Genomic DNA, 15,626 nt, shown 5'->3' with positions numbered 1-15,626 from the left:
GGTAACTCCATTCTTCTAGGTACTCACATCAAAAACCCTGGAATCCTCTTCCAAGGCTTTTTCTCTTGCAGCCCATGACTAGAGAGAAGTCAGGAACTTCTCTGTCTCATCATCAATAGTCCAGGGCCCTAAATGGTTATGACACTGACCCCTTAGGACCCATATCCTCCAAAATGTTTACTCTCTGGCCCTTGATAGAAAACAACTTCTGAGCCTTGTTTTATAGGCAGTATTAGAGAAGGAAGAAACTATGAGAAGCTTGATGGTAGTAACAAGGGCCATCAGTTTAAAGGTGACACAAAGGATGACGGCTGCACACAGATGAGTTTCACAAATATCTATATCTACAGACAGATGGAAGAATAGAAAAAAGCTCTCCTTAAAGGGTAAAAAGCATTCATATTTTAAACAACTATCACCATCTTACATGATGACTATCTAAATGTACAGCAGGAGAAGGCAGAAGTTGTTGGATCAGTTACCTGAAGGATCAGAATTATAGAGACTGGCGGCTGTTGTTATGGGTCCTGGTGGGTGGATGGCGCTTGCTGAAGACCTCTGACTTGCAATCAGAATCCTGCTCTTTGCAGATGGTAAACGGGACATTGCACCCAATCCTAGCTGGGGCTTAAGGAGCATGGCTGACCGATAGAAAGTCGGAGGGACTTCATAATGAGCATAGGTTGGAGAGCAAAAGTCTTCTTTTCCAGGGTGGTCTGTAACCTGTGATAAATGAACAAAAACTCAGTCAGTTCATTTATCATAGTATGAGTTCTAAACAGGACCAGGAGACCAAGGCTGAACCAGTGACCACTCTGGTCCCACTGAGAGGCTTGATGGCAGGTCCCCTACCTTCCCTGGGCCACAGTGTCTTCATCTCCTGATTGACAACACACCTGGATGATCTCTCAGGTCTCTTCCAGTTCTACTACACTATGAATCTGCAGTTCACTGGTATTAAAAAGAACTCACTGGATAAGATTTTTTTAATTGTATTGTTACAAAATCACTGGAATCTGCATGAGTAGCCAAGCTATAAATGCCAGTAAAGCAAAGACAGCATTTAGCAAACGTTCATAAAATTACAGAAGTTTTATTATACCTATAGGGAAAAAAAGCCATAATGTGTATGATAACCTAGGCTTAGACTGACTAGATAAACTGTGTCAATTTATATTAGGTCTTTACTGGGCTACTTAGGAAGTAAAAATTATATTGTTAGTAAGGGAGGAAAAGTTATTCAGAAAAATAGAGAAGTTAATGAAAAATGTGTTTTCAGACCTGTACTGTGCATTTACATCTGCCCTGGTGAGGTGATGCTCCCAGGAAGTTTTGAGCAAGTTTCATCAGAATGGAAGTTCTAAGGCACAATCTTGTCAACTGCTGACTTCATAGCACCAAAAACAATGTTGAGCACATAGCTAAAGTCAATACATATTATTAAAGAATCATGTTTCCATTGTTTCTTAAGTTTGATAATAACATAACATTACCATACTTTCTCCCGTAGTTAGCAGTTTGGCCTAGATTACAACCTGTGAATAGTACCTCTTGTATATGCAACTCTGTACTAAGTCTGTTCATATTATCAGTGTTTTTTCATATTAAACATGAAAAGAGAGAGAGAATTAAATAATCTATTTCAAGTCACAATAAAAATTAGTGCTAAGGGCTCTGTATGAAAAGATATATCTGTTAATTAACTCTGTTCTAAATCACAGCACATTTTATGTGTCAAACTTCTATCCAGGAATCATAAGCATTTAACAATATTCTTTCATAGGGGCTATAAAAGCTTTGATCCAAGCTGTTGAAGAGATAAACCCTTAAACTGATACTCATTTAATGTTGAACTACATACAAAGTTCTCCTTCACACTGACATTATAGAAACAAAAGATTAAGCCTTTAAAGTTTTATCATAATCACACTGTAAAATATGCATGATTGTGATAGTAGATAGATGGTACTCAGCTACAGCAAATTATATTCCCATGAAAGGACATTCTACATCTGCACTCTGATAAATTTTTTACCATTCTCTACTTAAACTCTATCAGTCTCTGGTTTTTCTCATATATATCCTTTTTTTACTTTAGTTTCTAGATTTGGGTGCCACTGCAGGTGCTCTTATGAAGAAATTAGTATCATTTCCCAACTGCATCTGTCAGCCTTTAGGACTGCAATATTCTCATCTTAGTAGTTACTCCGTGCTTTGAAAATGAACAGTTTTTAGGGCTTAAAATTCCCCACACTCTCACTCAGCAATGATCTTAAGGATTTCAGTAACTTCAATGCCTATCATTTGTTGGGTAATTTGTTTCTGGTGAGATCACAAATTCTTTTAAAGTGGGAGAACTATGCCTTTGATGCCTAGTCTGTGCATTTTTAATTAAACAAGGAAATCTAGAAAAAGCTTCATACTCTTTTCCTTCATCTTTACTGACAGAATATAGCAGGTAACGCTGCACTGTCATAAATACAGAGATCAACCCCAAACATTGCCATTTCCCTCCCTCCTTCCCAATGGAGGGTTTTTAGAAAATTCACTTTGAAAGCAAACAAAAGAATCCTATGGTTTCTAACAAACTCGTCAAGTCAAGGCATACAAACAAATACATTCTTACCAGACTGTCCCTCTTCCTATTCACCCTGCCCTGTTCTCACTGGGATAGTGTGCCGTGGAGACAGAGGGTACAGGTGGAGGCTTTGCTAAAAAGCCACTGAGATGGTAATGGGGGAAGGGTGTCTGGGATAGTTAATTTTATGTTTCAATGTGGCTGGGTTGCAATACCCAAATATTTGGTCAAGCATTCTTTTTTTTTTTCTAGGCAAAATTATAACTTTTTTTTATTGCATTTTAGGTTTTGGAGTACATGTGCAGAACATGCAAGATAGTTGCATAGGTACACACATGGCAGTGTGTTCTGCTGCCTTCCTCCCCTTCACCCACATTTGGCATTTCTCCCCAGGCCATCCCTCCCCAGCTCCCTGCCACTGCTGTCCCTCCCCTATTCCCCCCAATAGACCTCAGTGTGTAGTACTCCCCTCCCTGTGTCCATGTGCTCTCGTTTTTCATCACCCGCCTATGAGTAAGAATATGCGGTATTTCATTTTCTATTCTTGTGTCAGTTTGCTGAGAATGATGTTCTCCAGATTCATCCATGTCCCTACAAAGGACACGAACTCATCATTTTTTATTGCTGCATAATATTCCATGGTGTATATGTGCCACATTTTCCCAGTCCAGTCTATCATCGATGAGCATTTGGGTTGGTTCCAGGTCTTTGCTATTCTAAACAGTGCTGCAATGAACATTCGTGTGCATGTGTCCTTATAGTAGAACGATTTATAGTCCTTTGGATATATACCCAGTAATTGGATTACTGGGTCAAATGGAATTTCTATTTCTAAGGCTTTGAGGAATCGCCACACTGTCTTCCACAATGGTTGAACTAATTTACACTCCCACCAACAGTGTAAAAGTGTTCCTATTTCTCCACAACCTCTCCAGCATCTGTTGTCTCCAGATTTTTTAATGATCGCCATTCTAACTGGCGTGAGATGGTATCTCAATGTGGTTTTGATTTGCATCTCTCTAATGACCAGTGATGATGAGCATTTTTTCATATGTTTGTTGGCCTCATGTATGTCTTCTTTTGTAAAGTGTCTGTTCATATCCATTGCCCATTTTTGAATGGGCTTGTTTGTTTTTCTCCTGTAAATCTGTTTGAGTTCTTTGTAAATTCTGGATATCAGCCCTTTGTCAGATGGGTAAACTGCAAAAATTTTTTCCCATTCTGTTGGTTGCCGATTCACTCTAGTGACTGTTTCTTTTGCCGTGCAGAAGCTGTGGAGTTTGATTAGGTCCCATTTGTCTATTTTGGCTTTTGTTGCCAATCTTTTGGTGTTTTGGTCATGAATTCCTTACCTACTCCTACGTCCTGAATAGTTTTGTCTAGATTTTCTTCTAGGGTTTTTATGGTGCCAGGTCTTATGTTTAAGTCTTTAATCCATTGGGAGTTAATTTTAGTGAAGGGTGTCAGGAAGGGGTCCAGTTTCTGCTTTCTGCACATGGCTAGCCAGTTTTCCCAACACCATTTATTAAACAGAGAATCCTTTCCCCATTGCTTGTTTTCGTCAGGTTTATCAAAGACTGTATGGTTGTAGATATGTTGTGCTGCCTCCAATGCCTCTGTTCTGTTCCATTGGTCTATATCTCTGTTTTGGTACCAGTAAGCATTCTAGATGCTGCCATGAAAGTAATTCTTATATTAGATTAACATTTAAATCAGTAGACCTTGAATAAAGCAGCAGACCCTTCAGCATCCAGGTGAGCCTCATCTAGTCAGTTACAGGCTTTAATAAAACAGACTAACTCCTCCTAAAGAAGAGGGGATTCTGACGGTAGATCGCCTTCAGACCCCAGCTGCAGCACCAACTCTACCCTGAGTCTCCAGGCTGCCATCCTGCCCTGCAGATTTTGACTTGCCAGCCTCCACAATCAATGAGCCAGTTCCTTAAAATCACTCAATCACTCTATCTATATACATAGATATATATCTATATAAATTATGTGATGTAACCTCTCTATATATACATCTATATTTATGTCTCTGTCAATATATATTATATATTTTAATACATATGTTTTATATACATAATAGAAAGACATAAGTATAGACATATATAGACTCATGCACACATGATACACCACACACACACCTATTAGATTTGTCTGGAGAACACTGATTGATACAGTGCCGCTCAGAGGCAAGTGGCAGCAGACATGAAGAGGGAGAGCAACCCGGGAGCACACATCTGCATGCTGCATGCACGTCACCTCACTCCATCCTCTCAGCCCTGCCCCTTTCTGCCCACCTTCCTTTACCAAAAATAAAAATGGATCCCAAGTCGTTGGAGGGAGAGCCAGTGGCAGAGGGCACCTGTTTAGGTGAACATATTTAATACCTGGACATAACTAGATCCCAGGTGATCTTAGAAGCCACCTTTGTAAGTTTTAAATGCCTCTGTTGCTTCTGCCAACTGGGAAAAGAGTTTCTCTCTCAGAAGAGTGCTTACTCTTGATTTCTCCACTTCCACCTATGCTATCTAACCAGCAGGGATCTGTTGATAAGGATGGAAGGGTCTGAAGCTGGTTTGGGTTTTGATTTTTAAGACGTTCTCATTTTATTTTAAAAAAAAATCAGGCTTCTATAACTGAAAAATACTTCTGTTGCAACACATTAACAAAAATGTGTTCTTTTCCAAGAGTCTTTTCCAGACTGAAGTTTACGCCATGATGAGCTTGGGGCACACTGGCAGAAGGCAGCTTTTTATCTCCCTGCACTGAGCTCAAACACAAGAGGGGACATGCTGGGTTCTATCATGTCATAGCTATAGCAGGTGGCCAAGGACCAGCCTGTTCCCTACTTTTGAGTAAAGAAGGTTACCATAGAAATGAGCCCAGCACAACACCTGGGTATCATTCCTGCAGCCTGAGAACAGGCTTGGGTCTCTCAGATGCTCTGATTATGGCAGAGAATGGTCCCCAGATACAAAGAGGGAAACTAAAATTTCAAACAAACTTGAAAGTGGAGGCACAACAACAAATAAATTCTTTGAAGATGACTTCAGGATGTTAAAGGCGTGAGGCTATGATGCTCTCTAGACACCAGTGGGGTCTCTGTGAAGCCCTCAGAACCGCCAGAGCCACACAACGTCCATACAATCCCATTTCCTTGAGTCTTGAGGTGGTATCTAGATAACGAAGTAGAGAAAACAGTTTGGGGAAAAATATGCATATAATATAGAAACTATTCCTGGAGGAAGCAGAAACAACACAGAAAAGAAATATACAGAAAACTACAGAAGGCCACAAAGAAAGAAATACAATGTGGGGTTTTGGCCTATATATCCAAATCAAGTTTCCCTCATGAGTATGTTTTTATAGGGAAGAAATCTAGGGTCCGGCTATGGTTTGGATATGGTTCCCTTGTGTCTGCCAACTCTTCTGTTGAAATGTCATCTCCAGTGTTGGAGGTGGGGTCTGGGGGGAGGTGTGTAGGCCATGAGAGCAGACCCCTCATAAATGGCTTGGTACCCTCCTTTGGTAATGAGCAAGTACTTGCTTTATTAGTTCCCATGAGAGCTGGTCATAAAAGAGAGGCCTGGCACCTCCCTCACTCCCCTCTTGCTCGTCTCATTACCTGATAATGCACACGTGGTTCCCTTTCCCCTTCCCCCGTGAGTGGAAGCAGCCTGTGGCCTCACCATAGGCAGATGGTGGTACCATGCCTCATGTCCAGTCTACAGAACCATGAGCCAAATAAACCTCTTTTCCTCATAATTCACCCAGTCTCAAGTATTCTTTTATAGCAACACAAATAGAATAAGGCAGGTGTCTTTACGGACCTCTCCAGTGATTCCCTGCTTTACAGAAGAGCACAGCTTCAGAGCCTGACCCTGTGCCTCAGAGGCCCAAGTGGATGAGTGTTTAGAAATTTGAGAATGACTCACTATAACCAAACTCAGAGACTGATGTATAAAACCAGAAGGGCAATTTGTTCACTTTTAATGTGAGACCACTGCCTCAAGTGTCCTCTGGCCAAAACATGCTCTCATTGCAGGGCACAGGGTAAGAAGCCACTTCTCAACAAGAGGCCATGCAGCCCCACACAGCAAGACAAACCCCTGCCAAGCTGACTGGACCTCTGAACTCTCCAGTCAGAATCCTCTTTCTAGAGACGTGAGGTAGGAAGCTAGTTACAGTCAGAGGCCTGGTGGCAGGCACAGGGTCAGAACACAGGGAGCAAGCTATGTGATTTGATTGCTGAGGACCTGCTGCAAGGCAGCACAGCTGCTTAGCTTGTTGGGGCACCTAGTCAGTGATTGCCCAGGTCAATGACTACTACTGAGAATGAATTCAGTGCTAGATCTGACAATTTCTGCTGTGACTGATACATTCTTAAATATGCCAATACATCTATCCAAGCTAGAGTGCAACTTTGCACTCAATCGTTCTGTCTCTAGAAACCCTTGGTACACTTCTGTTTGGTTCCAACACATATGGAGTTCATGATTCACTTATCATTCAACATTTTTAGAGCACATACTTATAATAAGGAGCATTCAAAACTCTGGGAACACAACAGGGAATGACATTTTGAAAATAATCCCTTCCCTCGTGGAGCTCACATTCTAGTCAATGCAGAAAAACTAAAAAGGTGTTTATGGCAGGTGGAGGTAGGTGCTAGGAAGAAATAAACCAGAGAAAGGGGATTCAGAGGGAAGATGGGTGGCCTTCCCAAGGAGATATCATTGGAGTACAGACCTAAAACAAGCGAGGGAGAGGGCCAGGCGCGGTGGCTCACACCTGTAATCCCTGCACGTTGGGAGGCTGAGGTGGGCAGACCACAAGGTCAAGAGATTGAGACCATCCTGGCCAAAATGGTGAAACCCCGTCTCTACTAAAAATACAAAAATTAGCAGTGCGTGTTGGCAGGCACCTGTAACCCCAGCTACTCAGGAGGTTGAGCAAGAGAATCACTTGAACTAGGGAGGCGGAGGCTGCAGTGAGCCAAGATTGCGCCACTGCACTCCAGCCTGGCAACAGAGAGAGAGACTCAGAGGGAAAAATAAAAAAAAAAAAACAAACCTGAGGGAGAGGGCCATCTGCAAAACTGGGAGAACATTCCAAACAGAGGGAGGTGCAAAGGTCCTGAAGCAGCAGAGTGAGAAAGGGAGAGTGGAAGTGGGGTGGGGGTAGCTGACAGAGCCCCAGTGAGCACATCCTAAAGGCTGAGCATTCTACTCCAGCTTGTGTTCCAAGCAACCTGGGCAGCCCTGGAGGATGTTACAGACAGGATGAGCTCATCCTGCCTTACTTTTTTTTTTTTTTTTTTTTCTTTGAGATGGAGTCTTGCTCTGTCACCAGGATGGAGTGGCGCGATCTTGACTCACTGCAACCTCTGCCTCCCAGGTTCAAGTGATTCTCCTGCCTCAGCCTCCTGAGTAGCTGGTACTACAGGCACACATCACCACACCCAGATGATTTTTGTGACATTAGTAGAGATGGGGTTTCACCATGTCGGCCAGAGTGGTCTCGATCTCTTGACCTCATGATCCACCTACCTCAGCTTCCCAAAGTGCTGGGATTATAGGCGTGAGCTACTGGGCCTGGTCTCTGCCTTACTTTTAACTGATCACTGACTGCCATGAAGAGATTGCTTCAGGAGACAAATTTTAGTTATGAGGTCTCAAAGGATGACTCACCAGAGCTCCCTGGTACTCAAAAGGACAGCACAGTGCAGTCTGAAATTGCAAGGCCTGAGTGAGACTCTCAGAGCTCTCCTTCCTTTGTGGTGGGTGACTTAGAGCTATTTCTGTTTCTGCATCTATACGGTGATAAAAACTGCAACACCAACCCTCAGGGAATTACTGCAAGGATTAGTGAAGATTAACAGAGATCAAATGCTGTATTATATGAGCCCAATGCAGAGCTGGCCTTCAATTTAATGTTAGTTGTAATTATTATTTTTACTTTAAAGAAAGAGTCCATGCCTAACTTATAACTATTTTCTGCTCATTCACTGTTCTTCACATGCATGAATAAGAGATACTCCCAGGTAGAAAATACTCCCCATTGTAAAATGAGTCTGATCCATTTGAAGAATATACTAATTTTGCATTCTTTCTTCCTTTCACCTGGCTTATATTATATTCCCTTATTTAAACATGGAAACCTATTAATGCATATTCATCTAATTTCATATGAATTATTGCATGTGAAAGTTAAAGGGATCTCCTTCAATACTGGGTAGATCTTATGAAGATAATCAGACTCTTCTAATTAAAATGGCCATTTCTCAAGACAATCTCCTCAAGCCCAAAGTTCCCATTTCTCCACAAGTGTATCCATAAAAATCTGCAGCTCTCTTAAAGAGGACATTTTACTTTCACAACTCATTGAAAATACATCACACGTTTTATAACGGTCAACTTATAGGCCATTATCACAAGGACATTCTCTTACCTCCTGCAAAAACTTTTCACTCATTTGGCTGAAAGGATGTCCTGGGGGCTTGATCCCAGACACCATCAATCCGGAACTGAAGACCCTTGGCTTCTGCAGGTCTGGCTTGAATTTCTCATAGAGGTTGGCAGATGGCTTCAGGTCACCACTTGCTGTCTTCTCCTCATGGGGAAGAGGCATGGTGCATGCAGGCGGGGCATATGGAAGCCCCATGGGAACCAGTGAGGTGTCCACCTGGCCCAGGGCCTGGGGATTCCTCCTGATGTAGGTGATGATCTTGGGCCTCACATGCTTGGGCTTGGGCATAATGATGGGCTTGGTTTCTGTCCTCTCCTCTGTTTTTTCAACCTGATGGTTCTCCATTCCCTCCTGCAAGGAAACCGTGTCCTTGGAATGTGTGAAGACAGGCTTGGGGATCCCACTGGGGCAGGTGTTCTTGTCAGGCACTTTGGGGGATGTGTTCAACAAGCGTGCACTGTCAGTAGGGGGTGGGAGCACCAAGGGGGACCCCGCGTCCATATCAAACACGTGAACATCCTGAAAACTGCTACTGGGTGTTGTAGGCTGGTGGGTCATGTTCACAGTTGTCTTTGGGTGGATGGGTCCTGCAATATTAGGAACTGAATCTGCTCTTGCTGAGGTGCTTTCAGTCTTAGCTGCGTTCGCTGGAAGGTTCCTGTTTTCAGCACCAGATGTGGTGATCTCTTTGCTTTCCCGTTCATCTGAGCTGCCACTTGGAGGATCGAGGGGCTCAAGCACCTCCGTCTTGCTCTCTCCAACAGAAGGACTGAATGCCAAAACCGTAACACTGTCCTCGTTCCCACTGCCCAGCAGCCTTTCCTCCTTGCTGCCAGTCTGATGATTAGGAATACAAGCCACATGACTGCCACCTGGTGAAAAGTTGCTAGATGTCCTTTCAACCAACTTCCCACCTGCACATGGTGAAATTTGGCCAGTGGGCTGATTATCGGCCCCACCTAGGTAAGCAGAGCCCTGTTTGGGGGTGCTGTGGAGAGAATCTGGCTCCCCTGGGTTGACTCCTCTCTTTTCTTCACAGTTGCCTCTCCCCACCCCAAGGTGGTGGATGTCACTGTTGGGCAGACGGCCAAGTGCATCAGTGGCTTCTGGGTGTGCTTCCCCACATGGCTCCTTTCCCTCCAAGACTGACAGATTCTCTTCCTTGTGACATCCCAGATACCCTTCCTGGGCTGCCTTTCCCTCCTGTTCAATCCTCCTGGGTGGAACATATTTCAGCTCCGGCTTAGCCTCTCCCTTTCCCTGACCCAATTGTGCTTCTGGCTTACTTGGGATTTCCTTCGATGCCAAAGTCAAATTCAGGGCAGGCTCTGGATGGGCAGAACGTGATGTGTGCTCGCTGCACACATGCAGTACATGTACCCCCACTGTCTGGGTCTCTGAGCGGGCGCTCTGCTTGGTTTCTGAGGTAGATGGTTTAAGATGACACACACTCTTTCCCTCTGAGGTACTGTCAGTTGGAGGGAAAGCTGCCGGGTGAGCATGGTCTGGCAATGTCTTCTGTGGCCCCTCCCCACCCCCAGGCACCTGACCTCGTGCTTCCAGGGAGTCCAGGGGCACAGACTGCGGATGCTGCAGAGTCAGGCTCCTGACTGCAGCTACAGAGCTGCTTGCTCTTTCCAAAGAATGCCTCCTCAGTTCCTCATTGTCGAGGGTTTTTGCCAATTTATCCTTGGGAACATGCCGGGGAATGTCAGCATCCCGTTTAGCCAAAACGTCTAGACTGGCCTCACCCATCACATTCCTCCAACTCAACAGACTTGGTCCCTGAATACTCCGCGGGGTCTGCAGACTATCTGTGCTTCTCTCCATTGTGTTCTCTTCACTGAGTTCCCTTTGAATAGCTGAAGAAAGTCTAAAATCTTTCAGGCTGGTGGAGCCAGTCTGAGATCCCTTCCCAAAACCCTGAAGTTGGTGACCTTCCTTATGGAAATGGGTATGGTTTTCTGGCTCACTGGAATTTGTATTTCCAATTTCATCTTCCAGGCCACATGTCTTGGACTCATCATGAGAGGATGTGACCTCCAACATGATTTGATTGGCATTCGTATCTCCCAGACTTAGGATACTCTCATTATTATTTTCTGCTGCATTTCTGTTGTCCCGTAGCTGAGTGTAACATGATTTCTTAGGAGCCACTGGGACGCTCATTGTCAACCCTTTGGTGGGGCTGCTTGCCATGCAGTCCTACTTAATGGAAATGGGCTGCCTTCAAGCTGCAACTGGATTAATAGGAAATTGTCAAGCTGCTGGTCCTCCCCTGACAATGTCACATTGCGACACTGCTTTGATCATTCTCAGAACAGCTTAAAAACCAAGCATTGTCTTGATATATAGCAGGAAGACTTATCTGCTAGGTTCCTGCTGAATGAGAGCCAATTAATCCATGAGACCTGGAGACAAATAAAAATATAGTCACATTAGACTGACAAATAGAACGTCTCAGGAGAAAAGAAGTGGTAAACACAGATTTATTCATCACTGCTATGCTATTATGTCATCCACTCAATAGTTTTCTCAAAAACCTTTCTCACTGGGGCTCCTGCTGGCTAAATATGGGCAAAAATTAAACATCAAAATGTTTAATGTTAGAAATGGATTATAAATGCATGTGAAATCTTAAATCTAGATTTTAAACATCCACAAGTCCAGTCTGATACTGGTTGAAAAGGGTATGGGAGAAGTAAAGGCTCTTCTTTACAGAAGAGTATCAACGAATGTAGAAAAAAATTTCAGAATTTGAAAAATCACTATTTTGTAATCACTAGATTAATAATTATCTTGTACAAGGGATGCCAAAGGTACTAACATTGGGTAAAAGATAGTTGGGGAGCAAGATATTTATAGATGCTTAAAGTATCTTCTCCCAGGCTACTTCATTTCTTACAAAAAGAAAATGTTATCTTTACAATGGAGAAATCTGGTAGACACATTAACCACATGATCAAGTTTAACATCACTAGTAATGAAACTGACATTACAGACTCCTGATATTAGTTCTCAGGGCCACACATCACCTACATAGCAGTTAATGTTCAATCAAAATTTACTCCTGAGAAAATAATCAGACAAATTTAAATTGAGGTATGTATTACAAAATAACTGGCCTAACTGGTCCCCAAAAATGTCCGTGGAGCCTGGATTTTCAAAATATATTAGCAAAGAATATTATTAGGACAATTAGAGATTTAAATATGAACTGTATATAAATATAGGTATTTCATAATTAATTTTCTTGGGTGTGTAATTGTGCTATAATTATGCCAGAGATTATTTTCGTTCTTGAAATATACATGCTTTAGAATTCAAGGGTAGTATGTCATGATTTCTATAATCATTCTCAAATGATTCAACCAAGAAAGACACGTGTATGTATGTGTGTGTGCATGTGAAAAAGAGAAAGAGTAAAAGAGAGAGAAACTGGCAAAAGTCAACAAAAATCTAGGTAATAAATTCTACTATATCTGCAACTCTTCTATAGGTTTGAAATTTTCTAAAATAAAAACTTGGGGAAACACTTCACTCTGGCCTTTGAGACCTGCATGATCAGGCCCTGAACACCTTTCTGGCCTTGTTCCCACCTTACCCTCTGCTCTGCAGACTGCAGCCACACTGACCTCATTCCTCACAGTATGAGTTCATTCCTCCCTGACTCAGGGCCTTTGCACATACTCTTCCATCTGCATGGAATGTGGAATCCTCCCCTAACCCCATCTTACAAGTCTTTTGCATCCTTCAATATGCAGCATAACTACCACTTCCTCCGGGAAGCCTTCCTGACCCACTAGGTCATCCTATGATGATGAATTTATAGTATCCTACATTTTATTTGCAGAATTAAAAAAAAAGACTTTCAGATTTGCTAGACACTGAAAATAAATATTGTCTAACACCTGGCATACATATTAGGTACTTAGTATGTATTTGTAGCATGAATGAATGAATAAATGATCAAATGAATGATGAGAAAGATCAGTGTTATTTCTGCCCCCAATGAGTTTAAAATCTATATAGAATATGCTTTTCTGTTAAAGTAGACTCACAGATCAACACTAAACCATTACATTCTAGGTTAACACTGCTTCATCAGTACTATGAATTAGACACTGGGAATAGGGGAGTTTAACAGTAACAAGGTTCTGCCCCATCACCAGTTCCCCCAATGGAGACTCAAAGCCTTCCACGCTTTCCTCCTTACTCATCAAGATGTGCAAGCACACACGCACATGACACAGGAGGCTGCCATTAGGTTTCTCCTGAAACAGGTTACATGGCAACGTGGCCACCCACCTGTTCTCCCTTCATCATTGTTAATATGTTGTTTCATATATTAAAAAGAACATGAGGACTGAGCACAGTGGCTCACATCTGTAATCCCAACGCTTTGGGAGCCTGAGGGAGGAGGATCACTTGAGGCCAGGAGTCCAAGGCCAGCCAGCTTTGGCAACCTAGCACGTACTCCTCCTTACTGGAGCCCTCTATGTTTCCAACTAAACTTTTTACCTAACAACCTACCATGACCATTCGTGAACACTTCTCTGATAGAGCTCTCTTTTCTTCTACATCTATATGTAAGCAGGTAAACCTTTTTACATACATAAGATCATTTCCTATAAGCTGGTTTTTGTTCAGTTTTTTAAAAATTTGCCTCTTCTATCCCACGCCCCAAGACACATTAACATCTAAATCCTTCCATTTCTTTCCCCATGTTTGCATGATCATGGGAAATTACACAGTCATACATGTGCATGTGCCCTTTCATTTCCCTACCGCACTGCTCTTCTGTTCGTTCCACGACTTGCTCACTGTCCTCATCCTCCCTGCTCTCACACTCTTTTTCTTCTTCTCCACCTTCTCCTTCCAGCCTTACCTTCAGTAAGCCAGTAGCACCCCCGGTACAGCCTGACCTCAACACAGCCCTCTACCAAGCTGTTGATACCCTGATCCCAGTCTTCGCTTCCCGACACAGAGGGGAGTCTCAACAAACCCTTGTTTGTTTATTCCATTTTAAAAGTGTTTCCCTTGAAGATATACATGTTCTCTAAGCACAACTACAAAAAGCAGGTAGGCAAATCAGTAAGACTGTGGTTTAAAATAATGCTGTGCTCTCTGGGTTGAGAAACAGGTATCCTGAAAAGTCAAGAAGGGCACAAAAGTTCATAAATACAGGCCATCCACGGAAGAGAAGTGCCTCTGATTCTCTGTGGGCAGAAGTATAAATATGCAGCCAGGAGCCCTGATTGGTTTGAATTGCCGAGGCTGGGATAAAGAAGGAAACTTCGTTTGGCAGAGACAAACAAAAGCAAAGCATCAAAGTCCACAACCCATAACATGATTATAAGAAAGCGACGAAGGAGCACAAAATCAATGTCATGCTAGAAAGTTCTGTTTTAACCTTTAAGGAATAACATCATAAATGTTCTTCATCTTTGTCAGTAAACAATAACTCATACTCACTGGTAAGGGGACAGAAAGAAAGCTGGAACCTCCTAGGGGCCCAGTATTTTCTCAGCAGTTACACAAATCTGTTTTAAAAAAATTTTAAGCGGCCAGGCGCGGTGGCTCATGCCTGTAATCCCAGCACTTTGGGAGGCTGAGGCAGGTGGATCACGAGGTCGAGATCGAGACCATCCTGGTCAACAAGGTGAAACCCCATCTCTATTAAAAATACCAAAAAATCAGCTGGGCACAGTGGTGCAGCCTGTAATCCCAGCTACTCAGGAGGCTGAGGCAGAAGAATTGCCTGAACCCAGGAGGCAGAGGTTGAGGTGAGCCGAGATCGCGCCATTGCACTCCAGCCTGGGTAACAAGAGCGAAACTCCGTCTAAAAAAAAAAAAAAAAAACATTTAAATAGGATCTCATTCTGTTACCCAAGCTAGAATGCAACAGGACATTCATAGCTCACCACAATGGTGAACTCCTAGGCTCAAGAGATCCTCTTGCGTCAGCCTCCCAAGTAGCGGGGACTATAGGTGCACACTGTTACAACTGGCTATTTTTTAAGTTATTTGTAGAGATAGGGTCTCACTATATTGACCAGACTGGTCTCAAGCTCCTGGCCTCAAGTGATCCTCCCACACTGGCCTTCCAAAGTACCAGGATTATAGGCATGAGCCACAGCACTTGGCCTATACTTTAATTTGAAATTAAAATTATACAATTACAAGTCTTTAATATCCAATTTTAATTTAAGTTAGACTGCCTAATATTTATAGCAAGCCTCCAGAGACAGGTCTTCACATTCCCTTGCTTTTTATTTTTCCACCTTCTGGTACGAAAATGAAAGCATAGAGAAGGTAACATTCCCAAGGTCACACAGCACATGAGTGGCAGAGCTGGGACAGATGGAAAGCAGATGCTGTCAAGAAGAAAAGCTGCCATGAATGGAATCATAGAACACACAGGAAGAACAAAAGGAAAACATACTAGTGTAAGAACAAGAATAGAAAAAAAAAAACAGAAACCAACACGTGGAAGTTCACACAAGAAACTAAAGGAGTTGCTAAAGGAGAAGCAACTTTAAAAACTTTCTTCAATTATATGAGGCAAAATTATG

General features: G+C 42.7%; 1 protein-coding gene across 7 annotated transcripts in view; it reads right to left on the bottom strand.

The window, feature by feature from the left end:
- The window catches only part of MTUS2 (microtubule associated scaffold protein 2), a 744,933-nt gene that overhangs the window by 476,504 nt on the left and 252,803 nt on the right, over positions 1-15,626 (bottom strand). For 6 of the 7 annotated variants that reach the window (XM_078375229.1, XM_054256733.2, XM_035303349.3 and 3 more), the window contains 2 exons: positions 9,034-11,462; positions 483-723 (listed from right to left, as the gene is read on the bottom strand). In XM_078375229.1, coding sequence (XP_078231355.1) covers positions 483-723; positions 9,034-11,250 — 2,458 coding nt within the window. In that variant the 5' untranslated portion in view covers positions 11,251-11,462. Of the gene's footprint in view, positions 1-482; positions 724-9,033; positions 11,463-14,526; positions 14,894-15,626 lie in introns of all 7 variants that reach the window. The other variant, XM_078375228.1, reaches the window with a different exon arrangement.

Source organism: Callithrix jacchus, chromosome 5 (genome assembly GCF_049354715.1).
Source record: "Callithrix jacchus isolate 240 chromosome 5, calJac240_pri, whole genome shotgun sequence".
Classification (NCBI taxonomy): domain Eukaryota; kingdom Metazoa; phylum Chordata; class Mammalia; order Primates; family Cebidae; genus Callithrix; species Callithrix jacchus.
Note: the sequence above shows the minus strand (reverse complement) of the source record. Positions and strands in the feature narration are given on the sequence as shown.